The sequence below is a fragment of the Amphiprion ocellaris genome, chromosome 13 (genome assembly GCF_022539595.1).
Source record: "Amphiprion ocellaris isolate individual 3 ecotype Okinawa chromosome 13, ASM2253959v1, whole genome shotgun sequence".
Lineage (NCBI taxonomy): Eukaryota > Metazoa > Chordata > Actinopteri > Pomacentridae > Amphiprion > Amphiprion ocellaris.
Genome location: NC_072778.1, coordinates 21,117,570 through 21,138,186, shown reverse-complemented (window position 1 = coordinate 21,138,186; position 20,617 = coordinate 21,117,570). Strand labels below are relative to the sequence as shown.

General features: G+C 41.0%; 1 protein-coding gene across 1 annotated transcript in view; it reads right to left on the bottom strand.

Annotated features, from left to right (window-relative positions):
- Positions 1 to 20,617, bottom strand: part of col23a1a (collagen type XXIII alpha 1 chain a) — a 138,052-nt gene that overhangs the window by 5,479 nt on the left and 111,956 nt on the right. Inside the window, exons 6-26 of the mRNA XM_023277640.3 lie at positions 19,645 to 19,671; positions 19,534 to 19,560; positions 16,532 to 16,558; positions 15,616 to 15,642; positions 10,346 to 10,420; positions 8,628 to 8,744; positions 6,291 to 6,317; positions 6,129 to 6,155; positions 5,981 to 6,034; positions 5,814 to 5,873; positions 4,822 to 4,857; positions 4,623 to 4,700; positions 4,408 to 4,431; positions 2,168 to 2,212; positions 1,974 to 2,018; positions 1,770 to 1,850; positions 1,631 to 1,684; positions 1,199 to 1,273; positions 1,067 to 1,093; positions 464 to 523; positions 51 to 122 (exon numbers count right to left, since the gene is read on the bottom strand). Of these exons, the coding sequence (XP_023133408.1) occupies positions 51 to 122; positions 464 to 523; positions 1,067 to 1,093; positions 1,199 to 1,273; positions 1,631 to 1,684; positions 1,770 to 1,850; positions 1,974 to 2,018; positions 2,168 to 2,212; positions 4,408 to 4,431; positions 4,623 to 4,700; positions 4,822 to 4,857; positions 5,814 to 5,873; positions 5,981 to 6,034; positions 6,129 to 6,155; positions 6,291 to 6,317; positions 8,628 to 8,744; positions 10,346 to 10,420; positions 15,616 to 15,642; positions 16,532 to 16,558; positions 19,534 to 19,560; positions 19,645 to 19,671 (1,065 nt within the window). The remainder of the gene's footprint in view (positions 1 to 50; positions 123 to 463; positions 524 to 1,066; positions 1,094 to 1,198; positions 1,274 to 1,630; positions 1,685 to 1,769; positions 1,851 to 1,973; positions 2,019 to 2,167; positions 2,213 to 4,407; positions 4,432 to 4,622; positions 4,701 to 4,821; positions 4,858 to 5,813; positions 5,874 to 5,980; positions 6,035 to 6,128; positions 6,156 to 6,290; positions 6,318 to 8,627; positions 8,745 to 10,345; positions 10,421 to 15,615; positions 15,643 to 16,531; positions 16,559 to 19,533; positions 19,561 to 19,644; positions 19,672 to 20,617) is intronic.

Sequence of the window (20,617 nt, the reverse complement as noted above, 5' to 3'; positions counted from 1 at the left end):
TGCTATAAGACAATTACTGAACAGGTTTATGGATGTTATCGTGTTCTTACTTTTTCTCCTTTGGCACCTGGAAGACCCACTAACCCTGGAGACCCAGGAGGGCCGTGGTGGCCGTCCAGCCCCTGCAGAGGAAGTATACTATCATTACTACCACATAATCATAAAATAGTAATATTGACAATGATACTACTACTACTACTAAAAATAATACCACTGCTAGCACTACTACCACCACTAGTATTGCTACTAATAAAAATAAGTGATAATAATGACGATGCTACTACCACTTCTACTACTATTCTTACTATTATTATTATTGATAATAAAAACAACAACAATAACAACAACAATAATAATAATAAGACCACCACTACTAATACTACTACTAATAATTAATATTAATAATGATAATGACACTACTCGTACTGCCACCAATAATAACAACAGCCCAGTTGTCACTTACTCTGAGTCCAGGAGCACCAGCTTCTCCCTTCTCTCCCCTCATCCCGACTCCTGGCTCACCCTGCAAAATGACACACAAAGTTGTACTCTTCAGTCAGACATTAGGGAGGAACCAGATTTATTTGACCTTCACCTCCATAATTCCAGTTTCATAACACAATTTAAACACGGAAATGCATACTGTTGTGTGTAATGACGGGTACTTCCTAATAAAATGTCCTGACAGGTGCGTAAATGCACACATCACCTTCAATTTTAAAGAAGCCTCCATTGTTTCGGCTGCTGTGGGATGCTGCAGGTATTTATCAAAACCAAAATAAAGCATCTGACACATCTCACAGCTGTGGGTGACAAACAAGACTACAAAATCCCAAATTTAGGTTTTCCTTAAGAAACGGAAATAAATAACATGGACAGGGGTCATAAGAGGAGGACACGTTGAACATATTTCCTACTATATATTGCAGGGCACAGAAAGGTATTTAATAATTTTTGTGTGTGTGTGTGTGTGTGGGGGGTGGGGTGGGGGGGTGGGGGTGGGGGTGGGGGGTGGGGGGTGTCACATAAAATACTGAACACCACATGCACAGCATTGAAGTCTTACCTTTGGACCAGGCATTCCATGCAGACCCTGAAACACATTGTGTACTGTGAGTGTGTGACAACTACAGGTGCAAACAACAAACTTGACTGGACTAGTTTCTGTCTGGATTGTGATAGTGATAGAAGCACTCACTGTGGATCCAGGGGACCCGGGTACTCCTGGTGGGCCAGGTGGGCCTGGTGGACCCGGCTGGGAAATCATCTGAACCTGGTCATCATGGAAAGAGTCAAACAAGGACAGTAAATTTAGAATTTAAGTCATAACCACAGATGATACCAGTGGTTTTGCAAATCAAATTATGCATGCTTTATATCATCATGTCCAAAGCGTTTCAGATCTTTGCATGTAATCTGACTTATTTCTATTAATTTCCATAATGGCAACCAATTATATACTCTTCCAGTTTGATGGGCTAAAACTCATGGATGTCTGAAGAATAGAAACAGTATAAATCGGCAATAAAACAAATGGGCTAAAACATGCACAACAACTAATAAATTTACCACAGGAGGCCACACTAATTCATAATGAACTTAAGTGTGTTTCTCTGTGCAGTACACTCACCAGGTTGTCATCCAGTCTGCAGTCGCCTTTTTCCCCTTTGTGTCCATCCATACCCTGACACACAAAGAGCAAGATTAACTTTTAATTGATTTTGAACTTATTACTGTTTGTAACATCAGAGAAACACACCACTACTCACAGCAGGTCCAGACAGACCCATCTCCCCCTTTTCCCCTCTGTCTCCTGGAGGTCCGGCCTCACCCATGTCACCTTTGGGTCCCTGGAGGTAAAGAAAAAATCTTCTGCTGAGCATCATGTGGAGCAGTGACACACAACACATCTTTCCTTTAAAAAACAAACAAACAACAGAATAGAAAAATTAAATCCAAATTTTTAAATATACCCTCTCTCCATCAACTCCTGCTGGTCCAGGCAAACCGAGCTCCCCCTAATTAAGGGCAGAGAGAAAAGAGTCACTAACTCAACAAGTATGAATGGCGTTGTTTTTACAGAAAAGCACCTTTTGATTTTCATCAAACAACGCTACTAACCAATGGCAGTACTGTATATTTGTAGGAAGACAAACAAATTTCCTACCTTTTCACCTGGAGGGCCTGGGGGTCCTGGGGGTCCAGGTGGGCCCTGGAGAAAAATACACAGAAAAACAGAAACATGACTTTGCAACTTGTCTTATCTTAAACAAAATTACAATTTACCCATCCCTGAACTTTTCTGGCCATTTAAGTGCAACACTGTGAACCTGTTAGCAAACGCTAGCTTATTTTCAGATCCAGTAGATACACAATGACACTAGCATTGTCTTGGAATTATGTCTGTGTTTACCTGGTGAATGTGTGCCTCTTTTTATCGTTCATTGTACACAGACTCCTAAAAATTAAATCTGTTATGGCTAATTACAGATAGTTGCTATCTTTGTGTGCTATTTACAGCTGAGCAGGTAATACAGAGGTTTTGGAGCTTTACATGCCCACAACAGCTGCTTTTTAGTCAGAAATACTGATGATCAGAGCTGAGAGTGAACTCAAACAGTAAAGTCAGGTAAACAAAGTTAAGTCTTCATAGAGCTCAGGAGGAGGCAGTGATGTGATTTGTAGTAAATCTTAAAATAGTGATACTATAGCTGCTTTAATTAGATCTCATTTTAAGTCAAACAGATACAGCATATGCGCTGTATGCAGCTGTTTACACTGATTGTTCATCACAAAGAGAAAAAAAATGGGAACTTCTCACAAAGACCTGAACTGAGGTCTACACAAAACAATACGTTTCACAATGTGGGCCTGACAGTAAACAAGACTGATGACTCTGTTGGCTGATCACAACCAACTTGAAGCAATTTCATCTTCTAGAGATTATAAAACTGTGCTGAATGTGGTTTGTGCTACACAATAGCCTGGCATCATTTTCCATGTTGTTGATTGTTTTGATGCACAAAAAGAGGAAAAACAAAACATTCATGTGACTTTATGTAACACTAACGATGGATGAGGAATAGCGTGCACATGCTGTGGTGCAGTCTGCTATGCGTCTATGAGTGGCAGCTCTCCTAAATCACGCTCCTAAATCTGTACATTCACAATGTTAGACTTGTTACTTCTCCCACTGAAGGCTTCGGCCATCTTGAAGCAATAAAAAGGAGCTCATGTTGCCTCCCAGAGGTGTTCAATTCCTTTTCCAATTTCTAACTTTTGGTTTGTTCTCCATTAAAGCCATGGAAACTAACACATATATACAAGCAACTATTTGATCTGAGATGTCCATCTTTGGAAAGTGAGGGTTGCTCATGCAAATAATTATACAAAAAGCTATAAAATGAATGATAGTGACAAACAACCAATTTCAGCATAGCACATTCATCACCTAGCATTTCGCTACAGATGAAACATGAAACGCTGCTTTTCACGCAAACAAGTGAGTGGATCAACAAACAAGTTGGGTGGCCGGTGAGCATTCCCTGCTCCATGGAGTTTACATGGAGTCAACTCTCGCTGAGACCCTGCGTGTGATTTTTTGCCAACTGATCCACCTTGGCAAGAAGCCTCAGATAAGATCTCAGGTTCACGTTTTCAACGACTCCTTAGTCTCACGCTGCTGCCTACAACGCTGCATGCAGGAGCCCATTTCAGGTCGGGTCTAAGGGGACCTGCGTCACGGTGGTTTTTAAATAAAATGCACACTCTACTGCAGAGATAGCCATCTGTCAGTAGCACGTACCGGGATACATGGCAGGATCAAATGCTCTTGTTTATGAAGGGAGGGATGTCAGGCTGTGGTGACAATGGGGAGTCCCTCCAGTTCATTTTCATGCATTCCAGTTGTGCATCAACTGAGTAGTGTTGGAGGATAAAAATACAAAGACAAAACACACCATGCTCTGTAGCAAGTTTAAGCCATATATCTTGTGAGTCACATAGATACGTGGCATGAAAACACACTCAGAACAATGTAACAAAGGCTGTTGATTTTAGTGCATGATTAAGCTTTTCTCTTTAAGCTACATGTTATCTGATAGAACAGCACAGCTGTACTGTATTTGCAGGGGCGTTTTATCCCAAATGAATACACAAGAGTGTGGTCGACTGCTAAATCAGAGACATTCAGTAATGCCCTTTAGATGTGGCCTCGAGAGTGACATCCAATACATCTGAAGCCTCAAGCTCTGCGTAGAGGGCATCTACAAAAACACACGGATCCAATGGTGGAAGCAGGTGGGATTTACAGTGGATACACACAAGGCATGTGCTTATGCAAGTGTGTGTCTTGGTGTTAGTTACTGATCACACTGCCAAAACCATGCAGCGACAACAGCAGATTACCGAAACACTGATGGTGTTGATCGCCTGTCAAGGAGAAACGGCGACATGTTCAGTTTTGAGGTTTCAGGACGTAATGAGCCAGACTCACCACATTGCCTTTTCTGGGCTTGTTTAAGGTTTGCCTGATTCCTAACGTGCAGCCCAGTAATAAATGCCTGATGGAGTATATGATGCAACAGTAAATCTGGTCTCATTGACACTTTAATATCGTTCACCTGGAAAGCATCTAGAAGCTTGCCATTGAAGTCAACGATGTCTGAGGAGCCTGCGACGCCTTTCTCACCAGGATAACCCTGAGGCAGAGACATGATGAATAAATGAGACACATAAATAACCAAAGATAATCATAATTCAAGTGTTTAGTATAATGACAGAATGATTAGAGAGGGTTAACCCTTTAGGTAGTAAACATACCATGGGTCCTTGCTCTCCTGCTTCTCCTTTGTCACCCTGTGTGAGGCATAAATACTATATTATAGCAAAATCATCACAGGAAATAGACTTTTAAAGGCTTATTTAGCATAAAAATCTTATTATAATGAAGAAAAGCACTAATCATTGATGATCATTATGAACCCTGTGAAGCCCAAACCTGCTGGTGAGTTTACAAAATCAATCCAATTTTTACGAAACTGCAAAAATTGGACTATTTGTTAGAGCCAGAAATTATAACAACAGAAAGAATCACTGGATTATGAACTTTCTGATTGCCCTTAGACACTTTACTTGCTGTTTGGTCGGAAAAATTAACCCAACCTAAGCTTAAAGTTGTGATATTTCATCAAAATCCCTTTACTATACCTGTCTCAAAAACCTGCCAAAAATAAACAGCTTGCTCTGACCAAATTCTCTAAAAAACAAACAAACAAAAAATGCTGTGCTCCTTGGCGGAGTCAACAAGTGATTAGGGACTCAGGGGCAACCAACAGTCATGTGACAAAAATTCAGGGACGGCTGAACTGTATGCTACGAGTCAATAGGAGACAAGGATGGAAACTAAACAAAAATGTAAGTAATAAAAAATCTATGGCATGAAGAGTCACTATTTTTTTTGTTTTTTTAATCAGGATTGGTATTATCTGTGAACACTTGGAAAATGCTGTACATTGATTTCAGGGTTCATCTATTTTTTCAGAAATAAGCAATCAAAAAATTCCCCCTTTGCTTTTTTTCTTTTCTTTTCTTTTTTTTTTTTTTTTTAAAGAATTCTAACTTTGGTATACTGCACAAAACTATTTTAAGCTCTCTCCAGCTATGGTTGTTCTTTTTCCCTAGAGGTGCACAACTTTATATTTCAGTGAAAATTGAACCCACAGTGAGTGAAAATGTGACAGAAGCAAAAATAAAAGCCCAGAAGCTGCTTTAGGCTCAGAGTGTTAAAGATTCATTTCAGATTTGTCTCTTACTTTTATTCCTGGGAGTCCATCCAAGCCTCTCTCTCCCTTTTCTCCTGTACCTGGCTCACCCTGTTGCAAAAAAATCATAAAGACTCAAGTCGAATGCATGAAAAGGAACATGTTTAAAATGATTAGCATCAGAGACAAGACAGTTGGTGAGTAGAGCTCAGCTGTACCTTCACACCCGGAGGACCCTGCAGCCCAGGATAGCCCGGCTCACCGTCTTCTCCCTGACAGTCCAGAACAGTCAGTAAATTCATTAAGGGTTTGATGGTAAGACAAATTTAAGTTGAGTGAATATCAGTTCTCTGGTAACAATCTTACCGGCTTTCCAGGCAATCCTTGTGGCCCCTGAGGCAGAAATAAAGTTGGTTACCATCGTTATTCAGAGAAGGGCAAATCATCACCACATACTTAATAATACTTAATGAACAAAAAACATATTCTGTGAGCTGTAAACAACTCCTGGGTGTGAGCTGCACTCACCTCAATGCCATCACGACCTGGAAAACCCTGGAGGACAGAGGAGACAGCGATTTGTTAAACTTCACGTAAAAATAGACTTCAACCACTTTAGCCACTAGATGTCGCTGTTTAACAAGGAGAACAATGCAGGTGACATTCTGGTTTCCCCAAGTGCTTCCTGTGAGCTGGAGTACTTACTCCACATGAATTAAAGGAAAAACCTGAAGAAAAATACAGATGCTTCCATATAGGTCACAACTGAATAGTTAGAAGAGAATAAAAATGATGTGAATTATATGCTATGGCCTTTCCAGTCAGCAGATCTCAACAGCTTTGGACTCCATGTTGATGTTCACATCCATTATCAGAACACAAGTGAAGCCATATCTTTTGGTGCAACCCCTAAAAGGCTTCCTGAGAATTAGAGCTTCCATGACAGCTCGTAGAGATGTATTCAGACACCTTGTGTTTATTTTTCCTTTAATTTGTCGCCCACACCCTAAAGAAGATTTTTTTTCTTTTAGCAACTGGTAGGAGATGGATATGAAGCCCTAAAGCTGGACTCCGTGCACGATAAGCACTCAGGAGAATTTCAAGCTCACTTTCTGGCATCTGTCCATCAGCGATTTGGCTAATTTAGGTAAACAGACCTATCGCGGCTGTGTGAGGGGACCAGGTGGACGTGTGCTCGGAGCAGCTAAACATCTGCTATGAAGTCATCCATGGCAGAGTCAAGCTTAGTGGGATCTTGTGCAAGAGCCCTTCATTTCTCTCTATTGCTTTCCCACACACTATCAAGTAGTTGTGTTTACGTGATCACTCAGTGCACTGTAATAAATGCATGATATAAATTGGAGGCTGTTAATTTTCCACTCCATGCTCATATTTTACAATAACCTGCAGAAGCTACTTAGACATTTCCCAGCTGGCCTTCTTCCTCTTGCGCTCTTTCTACACATACAAACTGTCATCCTGATCCCCTCTTCTGCTATGTCCTCCTCTTCTATTTCCATCCTCCAGCAGCCTTTTAACCTCTCACTCCTTTTACCTCCTCCTCATCTTTTGATCTCTCCTCCACAGCAGCGGGAAACAAATTACCGTTGCAAATAATTTTTAGCACTTCTTTTATCCCAAGAGCAGAAAGAGGGATGGATGAAGAGCAGTTCAGATGTCAGATGCATTCCAATTATAAACGACACTAAATTTACTTGAAATAACATATTCCATATACATATGTTTAATATTCCTTATGTTATTTACTCACACATCCAGCAGCAGTTTGATATATCCACGCATCACACAGAAAGTCATTCATTCACTTCTTTCTGCATCATAAACAATAAAGGTTCGAGGACAACAACCTTGCAGGCAGATTCTATTACTTTCTCCTGCTCAGAACTACTCAGACATCTGCCCACAACATGGAGCGGCTCCCTGCGCCACTCTGCTTTGTTTCTCTGTTTTGGGGTTTTGCAACATCTTTAATCAACTTGAGGAGGACATTTGCAATCGACTAGGTTACAAGACAGGCCCCTTGTTTCTCAACCCGTCTGTTTTCTGTCATTTTCTGAGCTGTGCTGGCTTTCTTCTGTTGTTGGTTCAGCTCTCAGTTCTCAACTCGCTCACAATGAAGCCAACATTTTTCACTTGAATCCCATGCTGTCCCGTGCCAGTTGAGGGTAACAGAGCGTTTATTGCCTCGCTAAGATAAACAAAAAATTACCTTCATAGCCTCTCTCTTCCATTCAATAACCACAGTTTTTAAGCTGCCACTGCATATGAAGTGAAACTCTGGGAAGAAGAAAGTTAATTTCGAGAAACAAAAACTGCCCCAGGCGAGGAGCATGCTATTGTTTGGTGAGACCGGCAAACTGCCCATGAACTCGCCGCAGTGCCATATCTGTTTCAGCGTGCACAGCGACACAGTTGTGGTGGGAGGGTGGGAGAATGGGGGCGTGTTGGAGAACTTTGTGGCCACTAACTTACACAAAACAGATGAAGCCAGGAGTAGAGTTGCTATTCTGGGACTTTTTTAGGTAAGCCACAGCTCCCTGGCAAACCCGGAAGAATGAGAATATGGGTTCACTGCAATTAGCTGTGTAGACCTTGACCCCCTTAATACATGTGTAGAAATGCACATTCGTACGTAGGGTACGCAGAACACACAGTTTGTAATCTCTCACACTCTTGCGGTTGAGTTTACAATTGGAGTAACAAAGGCCCTGCATTCTTTGTGGTGTAACCTTAGTTTGAGGCTGAGAGCAAGGACAATAACAGTCACTAAAAGCAGCGTATCGGTGCATCGTTTGTGCAATCAGTGTACATTTGGCGCTTTGGAAAGTGAAGAAATGCTCTTACTGGCTCTCCAGCAGGGCCACGAGGTCCGTCCTTGCCGGTGTTCCCAGGGGGGCCACGAGGACCAGGGGGCCCTGGAGGACCGGGAGGACCAGCGGGTCCAGCCTGACCCTGATCACCCTAATGAAAAAAGAGAATGAGGGGAAATAAATACAGGAAAAATACCTTTAAAAAAAATCTATGGAAAATCAAAACATCAAAACAAATTAAAAACTATTGGTGTTGGGTTGCCGGAATTCCTACAACTATCCTTTGATGTACAGTAGCAAATATCTAAAATAATACTGCTTAAACCTGCATTAACTGATATGTTTGGTCAGTTGGTTACAGCAGAAACAAGCACACACATATAATCACCCTGTGAAGGTTATATGTTGAACATTTTAGTAACCATCTGTTCATTTATTTCATTTATTCAGCATTCATTTGGAGTTGAGTTTCAGCCCATCTGTTAAATGTAAAATGCAAAATTTCTACTTATGTTAGCTCCAATCTAAGAATAATCTAAGAAGATTATTTGGTTCTTCAGCTGCTAAATTTTCCACTATATTCAACTGTAGTTGCAAATTGTCTTCAGTATTTTTTTCCATTTTACTGAAACAACTGCGTGAAATTATATCAGTGAGATCAGCGGGACTGTTTCAAAACAGTTAATTTCCAAAGGCTCAAACAGTGAACTATTAGACACTACAAACTTCTGTAAAGCTAATGAGAAACTGCAGACTCGGGTGATAATTATCTGTGGGCTTCTCACCACGCGTCACTGATTTCACAAACACACTGATTAAAAGCAGCTTTCAGTATGTTTGATACAGTCCACAGAAATCCACAAATCTTTGTTAGGGTTTCTGTCATCAGCATGCAGCTTGTTAGTTTAATTTGCCACAGTATGAGCCTTTTTTCTTATGATAGATGGGGACTTGACAGTGACAACACAAGGAGACTGCGATTGGCCAATAGCAGAAGTGAGTCAGTCTGATGTATAGTCACAAAATCATGCTGACAAATGCACTCTCACACACGAGAAATTAATTGAAAATAACCTCATCTGTTAAATTATTTTGTTTGTTTTCTACTTTTAAATCATCTAATACTTTGATTTATATCTAATAGGGATATATTTTTTCTTTGTGAAGACTAAGACTCTCATATTTATGCCAAATAGAAACCACTTACATCCTAAATTTTGTCTCTACAGTCGCATGGTGACACTGCAGACATGTGGTGCATTACGGTTTGCTTTGTTGAGGTGAGCAGCGTGGTACAGCAAGCCCTTTAATGAGTTACCGAGGCCTTATAGCAGACTAAAAGCCTGTTTGCTTGCACAGATTATCATTACGTCTCTATGAAGCACAAGTTTGAGTAAACTGTCACCAACAAACAAAGCTTTTCTATTCTCCTTGACAATAAGAAAAGAGGTTAATGAGAAGCACAAGTTTCTTGAGCCTTTCTAAAACCCATTCATTATTTGAAATATTTTCCTGTTACTTAAGATGCTTTTTAATTCCTTAACTCCAATTTTCTTTGATCTGACACAATGTTGAAATTTATCAAAACAGCACACCCAGAAAATGGTGAAAAACATGATCAAACAGGAGATCAATTTAACATAATGTGACTGAGAGGGGTGAAAAAGTGAAAAAAGCAGGGAGAACATGAGTAAGAAAGGGTAAATGGTTAAAGTGTGAAAAGAGCACACATGCCTTTTAGTTGTGGTCTACCTTCAGAAAGCGTCTCTGAAAGCTGCTGGACTGCTCTCCAGAGAGAAAGCCATGGTCATACCGGGGGAAAACCATCTAAGATGCAAGAGGTGCACCGGTGACAAAGAAGTGGAAAAGGAGAATACATGGAATGGGTATAAAGGAGAGGAAAGGGCATGGAGTGGAGAGGGGGTGGAGAAAGAGGTCAGTGAGAGAGGGAATCAGAAGTCTGCTGTTAACTTAGAGTCCAGAGGGGAGAAGAACAACTGCTGCAGGAAAAAAAAAACAGATGGTAGTTCAGCAACCTGTGGTGCTGGAAGCCAAAAGAAAGAAGTTCATTTTAGCAGGGACAGTGAAAGATCAGCAGCCAGGCAGAGTGGTGGCTGCTGGGAGGACTGAGGACCAGTTCTCTGGAAGGAACAAACCTTGACAGTGAGGATTTGATTACTGTGCAGACCTGCATATGTGTTGTAGTTAGGAGGACCCTGAGGAGAGGAGTAACAAAGGGAAAGGTGAGCAAAAGAGTGAAAATTGCAAAAGATTTGAACAGCATTTTTGCAGACCTGATGCATATAAAAATGCATCGTATGCAAATAGTGAGACATATGAGACAAAAGCGGCCTAGTAACTGTCCCCTTTGCCCTTTCAAAAATTACGTTAGCCTTCCATTCAAACACATATTCAGCTGTGTATGTGTTCCATTTAATGTCTTCCCATCCTTCCATTTGCGACCAAACCAAACAGAGGTGTCTCGATTCTTTCCAGTCAACAGACAATAAATGTGTTGATTGTCCTTCAAGCTGAAAGAGCAGAGTTTTTCTGCCGCCGCAGAGCTTGGAGCGCTGTGCTGCTCCTCTGGTTGAGTTCCTGCAAAAACACATGGAAAGGAGGGAAGGACGGAGAGGAGATCTAAGAGAGAACGAGGGGGGAGGAAGAACAGCAGGGGGACAGTAGTGGGGGAGAAAGACGGAGAGCTGCTAGTCTGCTAGAGAGGTTTCTGCTAACAGGCTGTGGTGAAGGCTGGATAGCTGAGGTTTTTCTGATACCGCAGACCCCTCCTCATCCTCTCTTTCCCTGTACACCCTCTCTACCCACTGTCACATTCACTCATTCACACCGTTCCCACCATGAAGACCACATACACATATGCTCCTTAAACATCTCATAGGAGAAGAGGCTGTTCCACAGTGTGCTTCCCCTTTACCTCGTTCTCATTGGACCTTCAGGCTGATACTAAGACAGACAGGCATTCAGCCTCGGAGTCCTGTCTCACCATGCTTTGTTTGCTGTGGGGGAGGTAGAGGGAGGATTTGGCGTGGGATGGAACCCCTATCATGGGTTGTCTTTCTGTGCAGCCGGCAGTCGAACCTAAACATGCAGTGACAATGTCCCCGGTGTGGACTTTGCAGTACGGAGATTTGGAAAAATAGCCACTAGCTTTATCTCTTTCAATAACAGCTGCTTCATAGACACTACCCATGACCTTTTGTCACATGATTTTGGTGGTTCTATAATATCTGATTTTGTTTTTGGCCTGTGTTTGTAATGCGTCCTGGACCAGATTGAGACTAAAATGATGCAGAAAATGATGGCTTGACAGGAAGGCAGAGCTTGACAGAGATTCATGGCTGCCTCCTGTTTGCATCCTCTTATCTACTCGTAGAGTTCAGAGGTGAAGCAGTATATGAAAGGTGATAACTGAGCCTCAAATCTCTCACCTTTTTTCAGCCTTGGTAGACCTGAAGTGCTTTGATTTAAGCTGCTCAAAAAAGTCACTCTTTATGCAGGCAACAGTTTAACAGTTTAACTTGTTAACCTATTTAGCCTTATTTCTGAAAAAGTATCCTGGGCCGCCAAATCTCATTCACAACTACAGTAGCTTTAGGAGCTGTAGGGTTTGTTTTGAACCAAACCTGGGTCTCTAAGCGATACTCTGAGGTTTTTAGACGCTGCAGTCTTATCCAAGGACATCAAAGCAGCAGAAGCCTCAGCCAAGTGCAATATTTACCATTTGGAAAAACTTTGTAATGCAGAATGCCAAAAAGATTTAATTCTTCCACAAACTATTACCTCAAAATCTTAACGGATAGGCAGTGAATTCAAATAGCTTATACGCCCAGATAGGAATCAGGAATTCCTGCTATGTTGCTGAACCGCATCATAAATATTGTTCCACTGGGCAGACCTGTCAAATTTACACTCCGTTTGTGCTCTGCTATAAAACAATAGCCTCTCAGTTTCATTCCAATAGTCTTACACACTCTGTTATGACATTATTGTCAGGCTCCAACTCTTAGAAGATGCATGACAACGCAGCGTATAATTATTATTCCATACCATGTCATGTGTTGCCTGTTTGCTACAATATGTCAACGATAACAAAGACAAGCAGCAAGTGGTTACAAAAAGGTTTCAAGTGTACTGGGGGAAACATTTGGATCTTTTATAAATATCTTGTGTGAAAGCTAAAGTGGCAAAAGCTCGGAGTTTTGGAACTCATCGGACAGACTACTGCCAATATTGAAATTAGATATTGATGGTGGTTTATGTGGACAGAAAAAGAGAGAATAAGTTATGATTGATAACTGAATAGGTTATCTGAGAACTCTATAGAATGCTAGCTCTTTGAAACCAGTAGTTATGAATAGAGACGCATGATGGAATCAGTATCATTACCAGCTCAAAATGAACATTGAGAAAGAGTTTCTATCAAGATTGAAAATGTCTCATAAAAATAAATATGGTATGTTTCACATGAAATTTGATGTAGTTCTTAACACAAAATGTAACTTATGGATATGTACATTTGAAAGGTTTGTATTTTTGTGTGGTGGTTCATCACACGAGGAGGCATAATAATATATTAATTTGTCTGCACAGCAGTCTTGAAGTTCTTTGCAATTAGGTGGAAAAACTATTTGCATGTATCGGTACTGGTGCCTGCAATCAGCCAGAATGAGTTAAAAAATATCAGCATTTCTCAAAAATCCAACATCGTAGATCCTTAATAATGAAAAAAATACATATAAGTTATGTTAGCTGTATGATTTACTTGAATAGGTGTGAAATGCATTTGAAAAATACCCCTAAATATACACTTTGTACCAAATGAAAATCAAAAACAAAACAAAAAAACAACAACAAATGAACGTTGCTACTTTGGACCAACAGCATTTAAAGGGCACAGAGCTATGATAACACTATAAACAAAGCCCCCATGTGATTAAATATCAAAGCTGTGATCATTAAGACCCGATTTCGAATGTCTTGCATGTATGCTTAGAGTTTTAGAACCTACGTGATCATTAAGCCAAATAAAGGTGTATTTTACAAGTTGACATGCCAAAAATGAAAAACATGATGCTTGATGGAAACGGCTAAAACCTACAGACATAAAAACATAAAAATAACAGAGGTTTGGATGTTTTACTGCAGCGGTTCATCCCTGCTTTTATGTGAAGAAGTGACCTGACCTGATATTCTGTTCCAAACATAATAAAAAAAGAAAAAAAACATGCAGGATTCATGACTCTTCATGAATCTAAGCCATTTACCACGTGAAGCACAGGGGGCTTATTTTCAAACTACACTGAGTGAACCGGGAAATAATTACACAGATCTCATGGAGGATGGAATGATATCACATGAAAAGACAGCAGGGACCAGATGCACAGAGAGGTTTTCATGTAATGTTATAAAAAAAAAACATAGTTTGGGTGAGACTAGATGACAGCTTTGGCTTCCTGCCCCCACTGTTGAGTTTTGATGGTGAGGTTTCACAGTATTTCCATCGCTCTGCAATAACATCATTTCTCATCTCTGCCTCTGGAGATGTGGGCAACTCAAACCTCATCACAGAAGGGAGACTGTGTTGTCGGTGCAGTTGCCAGGGAAGCCTCACAGGATAAACATACTTTTCTTGTGGATTATTGAAAGACTTTGTTCATGTGTTGAAGGTTACGCAGACAAACCAAAACTGTGCTTGTGATTAGAGTGTTTTCTCCATGTTTGTCCACATTATTTCCCCCAGTTTGATAAGAGGGAATTGACGAGCAGTTTTCAGATGTTATAAACAGTCCAAAGAACGAAAAATTCTCCTTGACTTTGATTTCTGGTTTGTGATGGTCTGTTTCTCTCTCTCTAGCCTGGGTTTGAGCCATTTCCCTCCCTTTGTGATACCCTCCTCCTGCAGTCATTGGACACTTTCAAATTCAGGTGTACTGATAAGTCCTTTTCCCACAGATTTTATTTGTGTGTCTGTGGGTGTTTCCCACTTCCACTTCTCAACATTTATAAAAGAAATCTAGTTCTTTCTGCTCCACTATATTTATCTGACAACTCTAGTTTTTTGCAAGATGGACAACTTAAACAATAGATGATATAACAAGCTTATAAAATATAAAACAAAGTTAAAGATTAAACAGTGGTTTCCAAACTCTGTGGCTTCTGACATCTCACAAAAATCACTGTGTAGTCTGTGTCACATTTCAGATGCCTATGAGTTAACAGCTCCATCAAATACGGACTTTTCCCCCTCTAAACATCTCAAATGGTTTCATTTCACAATAAATGTTCAAGTGATAAATATCTCAACAAAAAATCCCAAAGATTAGAGAAAAAGCCCAAAAACTGGAAAGATTTGTGGATTAGAAGTTTGTTTTTTCTTCTTTCTGCTCTGATTAATCACCTCACGACCCTTCAGTTCAACCTCCACCTGCAGCAGCTACAGCAGTAACATGCTGTTAATGTTTGGGACTTCTACTTAAGGAGTATACAGGACTTCTAGCTACAATAGAGCATTTTACATTGTTGTATTGACAGTTTTACTAAAGGAAAGTATCTGAATACCTGTTCTGCCACTGAAAATATTTGGACAAGATTGGATTTTGTTGAAATTAAGGATCAATACCACTGTAATGTCTGTACTTTGCAGTATAAAGGAACCTGCATGGCTCTTCTTGAAGGTAATGAAATCCACCTAAAATAACCTTTAATGCTGACTAATCTAAACTAAATGTAAAAAAAGGGCAATTTTTAAGGAGGTTTTGTGCCAGACTAACAAAAAGGAAACTGACAGACAAAATCCCCCCTAAAAAAGGGGAACTAAAGCTGGAACAAAGGTTTAAATGGAAGGTCATTTCTAAATTATAAAGATCTGCTGGAGAACAAAACACAGTTTAAGGACAACATCTTTTCCGTCCAGACGGATGAGATACCTTCCAAAATGTGCCTATAACAGCCCAAAACAGCTAATTTAAGCTTCTCAGACGAAGACAGAAAATATGACTTACCCTTGGCCCAATGTCTCCTTGGTCACCCTGGGAGAAAAACAGGAAAATAACAATTGTCAGCAGTTATTAGCACTTTATATGTACGTAGAACCCATCATCCAGCGGCTACTGCTAGGGCAGCTTTGACAGACAGGTTTAAAAACAAGTACTTTGTGCAGGAAGGAAACCGCTCAAAGGTCATCTGTCCCCAGATCAGCTCAGGATGTTGACATTTAGTCTATGAATCATTTGATATGCCATACATGGAATCATCCAACTGGACAAGATCGGTTAAGTAAAAGTTGGAGAGCACATGCTGTGGATTGCTGCTTTTTTATGATGAGAATTTGGAGTTCATGTTCTCATCATGGAGCTACTAGTATGATTACATAATGGGAGGCAATTTTCCAAACCTCAGCATCATGCATCAGATGCAATAATCGCGAATCAGACTGAATCGGACAGATGCTGTTTACTGCAGTTACGTTGCTCTTGTGGTTGTGCTTATCTGAACAAGCTTTGCTTGAGAGCAAAAATGTGCACAAATAAACACACACAAAGCTACCTATCAATGTGGACACGATGGATGTCCTCTGCCAGATCTTACAGTCACTAACATCTTACGCTGGGCAGAGGTTCACAGAGCGGGAAAACATCTGGCTATCATCGAGCTATGCGAAAGGTCTGTAAACCTGCTTAGTGCCGTGACGTGAGAATGTGCAGAGACATATGAGCCCCTACATAACTACATGTAATCTATGGCTCATTTGACAGAGGTGCAGTGAAAACGTGAACACAGGAGGGTGAGGTTGTATGAGCAGGCGTACTCGCACTTGTGCCTTTCTAAAGCTGTCTGTCGTAAATGAATGTGAGAAATGCATCTATACTGTGCATTGACTTGTCGAGCAGAGCTGCTGAAATCGATATTGAGGCATACCTTTTCTCCCTTGGGTCCGGCTGGTCCCTGTAGGAAGGGAGGAGATAATCAAAGACAGTTGGTCAAGATAAATCAGTTATCATATGAGCAACATACATCACAGTACAGTGCATCTTCAGCTGGGCTGGAGCAGGGAGTATTCAATCAAACTGTAAGGAAACACAGTAATACCACTTAATGTAGTTGTGCCATCGAGACTGCTCAATCCCAAGTCACTTTTGTCTCTGCATAGTTATAAAAAGAATGTCATATGACACAAGCTTGCAGCGAGGACCCCTTTTAAGATGCCTCTTTGAGAGATGAAAAATGTTTTGCTAGAGATAAAAGTGAAAGGGGAAAATGTTCCTTTGTTCCTCTACCAGTCTTTCTGTTAGAAGGAACTCTGAAGATGTTTTAGATGTGGAATGTTACAAACACTAACTAAAAACATGGGGTCTCAAACATGCCTGTGCACTCTCATATTATTGTGAGACACCAATACTCAGTCTCACTTTGTGTTGGACAAGCTGACATAGTGTTATGAACACCAGGCACATAGAATCCCGGCCAGCTTGGCAGATCTGTGCCCTCGTCTGTCTCTGAGTCTGTCTGTCTCAGTCTGTCCACTGCTAACAAGTGGCACAAGGACGTCAAATGTGGCGGCATCACAAAACCACCAACCACAAACTGGCTGCAGGAGTTCTGTGACTGTGACAGACAGACAGACAGACAAAAAGAGGGCTCCCGCCATCAACCATCTCTGATCTCAGCCACAGTCTCTGACAACTTTGGACAGATCTTACCTCTTGCAGCCCATTTATATTACATTCTTCAAGTTTCTTTCTTCTGTCAGTCTGTTTCTCCTCTTATCCTGTGCTTTATTTCAGATGCTTGTTCCCTCTTAGTGCTTGTTTTCAGTCCTTTAGTCTGATGTGAATACATTACAGCATCTAGCTTGAAGCCTGAAACTCTAATGTGTGCCCTCTGTTACTGTCTCCTCTGTGTGGTAGCCATTTGGCTGGACTGGAGCTGTAACTGTGTTCAGGGGTGTACTGCTGATGTGTTGGGAGAGGACAAGCAGTTTGTTAATGGGACTGCCTACATGATGACAGGCAGGAGCTTATCACCTGCACTTCTCACTCCTTCAGTTCAACGAAAACAGAGCTAGAGGAGCAGGTTGTGACAACACACCAATTGCTACATCTTTGGGTGTTTTTATCTCTGGGGATTATTTGATATCTTTCTTCATACTAGCTCTGCAATGGGCTGCACATCCTGACCAGGGTATAAACCGCCTTTCATCTAATGTGAGCTGGGATAAGCTCCAGCCCCTTGCGACCCTCTAGAGGATACTAGGGTCCTTCAAAAAGTTCTCGTCCTCACCAGAATATTATTTTTCACCATAGTCTCCTTTAACTTCAATGCACTTGGTCCACTGATGTTCAAGCTTCACTATTCCTTCACGGAAGAAGGTCACATCAACAGCATGTATGACCTCATCATCAGTCTGAAAATTACAACCACACAAGTGGGATTTCAGTTTGGAAAGCAGACAGAAGTTAGACAGTGCAAGTCGGGTGAGTCAGGTGCATGAAGGAAAAGTTCAAAGCCACAACTGACTGCTTCTCCCACCTGTGCTGTGTGGAAAGATGCATTTTCCAGGACACATTGTCCTCAGCATGCCAGCTCAAAGCTTTCCTCTCCATTTTTCTTTGATTACTTCAAGCATGTGAGTTTCTGTGGACAGTGATATAAGTCGTCGTAGTATACAGTTATGGCCCGGAAATGGGAGTTATGCTCCTTGCTTCAGGGTGAGGCTGGGAACTTTTTGAAGTACCCTCATAAAACCAGTATCGCTATTGGATGGATGGATTTTCTCTTTACTTGAATTTCATTTTAGTCACTGTAATTCCACAGCCAATGCAAACTCATGCCATGCAGCCAAGGACTGTTCAAACCAACCAGAGCAGATATTAAACTCTAGCAGAGATCCAAAACTTCTTAGAAATACTTAATATGTCATGTGTGTTATTGGGTTGGTTAGTTTTCTAAGTGAGCTCATTTCCACATCGTTTAATTTCAACTGCAGAGTTTGTGTCCAGGAACAGCATTTTAAAAAAGGGAAATTATAGAAGCTTGGAACTGTGTGAAAAAGGTAAAATTCACTGCTGATTCATTCATCTACATATAAAGACAGCTTGATGGTTCATTATTGAAGCACAAATCAATCATGTCGGTCAACAACTTTTTTCCTTCATCCTCGTGTTTTCATCCACCGTCATATCACTTGAGTTCACAGGCGACCCTGGTCATGAGATCTGTGTCACACCGGCTGTGATTTTACAGCAGATCCTTGGCGATGGGGAGAGTCGTGTTAAAGGACAGACCTAGCTTGAGGTTGCCTTTAGCAGGAAACATCAGCTTAATGGTGTTTGGAGAGGAGCCGTTCAAACAGCTCTCATTATGCTGCGAGGGGTTTACATTTCAGCAGATGACTCATCCCTTACATGGGCAACGCGACCACAGAGATGGGCTGCACAGGGTGGAGGGTTCTATAACGGCTTTTTAAGGAGCCTCTGTTGAAGGTTATAAACTCTTTTCTCTCCCTTACTTCTCCCACTAGTGTGTAACCCATTCGCTCTGCTTCGCCTGTTTCCACGCTACACCTGGGTGTGCCTAGAAACGCAACAGGGTTTCAGAAGAGGGTTGATGGATGGGAGTGCAAAGGGGATTTCAGCACTCGGTTCAGTTGAGCCACGACTCCCCTGTGACTGTGAGCACTGGGATAACTTAGGAGGTGGAACAAGGAATACGAGGCTACCGTGGACTTTTTACTCACTCGCAACAGTCCCTCAGGAACAGTAAAAATGATTGATGAGGTATAGCAAACCATCACCTGTCTTACAGGCAAAATGCCCACCTGGATTCACAGCTAGAAAAGCCTCTAAGTATGAACTGCTTTAGTGTAATAGATATGTGTTATTAGAAAACCAAATCAAGACAACAGGTGTGTGATGGTGTACCTGGCTTCCCTTGGGACCTGGTAAACCCTGAGAAGAGAAATAACAGTTCAAATTAAATTACTGTCAGTCCCTTAACGTATATTTTACAAATTTGACCATGAGAATACTTACAGGCTTGCCATCTAAGCCAAGTGGACCCTGTTGGAAGGCAAATAAAAACAAATTATGAAAAGCACGAAGTTCCTGAAACTTACAGAATTTTGACACAGAATCATTGTAGGAATAGTTTGACATGTTAGGAAAATTACTGGGAAATTCGCTTAACCACTTGCTTGCTGAGAGTCAGATGAAATCATGAATACTGCTCTAATGACTGCATATTATATCTAGTAGAGAGCTACAGCCAGAACAGAATTAGGTTAGCATAGATATTCAGTGTGCCTGACAAAGAAATCATCTCGTACTGCACAACCTTCAATAAAACCACAATTTGTCATTTTAACACTTGATTTTTTCACAGAAATAAAGTGTTGATAAGTCAGTTTTAGAGAAGCTATTTTTCACCTTTTGACAGAACAATGTCTTCTGTCTGTGTAGATTATCCCTTATCAAGGTCACGGTAATCGTAAGAGCTTCTGTAAAAGGAACTGGACTCATTTTGGTTCTTGAAAATTTCTCATCTCTCTTTCAAGAGGCTTCTTTAGTTCGAACTGACTGATGGGGAGCCCCAGATATACACTGTCAATGCAAAATCACATGGCTAACAGACCTTGAATGACCCAAGACTCTCATGTCTTGAGATGTGAATGGTTGAAACTATGAGGCCAGGATGTTAATGGTGGTGGAATTTTCTGAGAAATGTCAAGACTGCATTATAAGTACCTGTTAGGTCCTCCAGAGGAAGGGGTTTTGCAACTTCAGTTATCAGGTACTTAGAATGCAATCTTGACATTTCTCAGAAAATTCCAAAACCATCAACATCCACTAATCTGATAGCTGGAAATGAGGAAGCCTTTTGGAGGAGATGTGAAACCTCTTCAAGAACCAAAAAGAAAAGCCCAGTTGCCTTTTACTAAAGCTCCCTTTTACTAAATCTTTATGATACGTTAGCTACATGGCTTTATGTTTAATGTGCAGACATAAG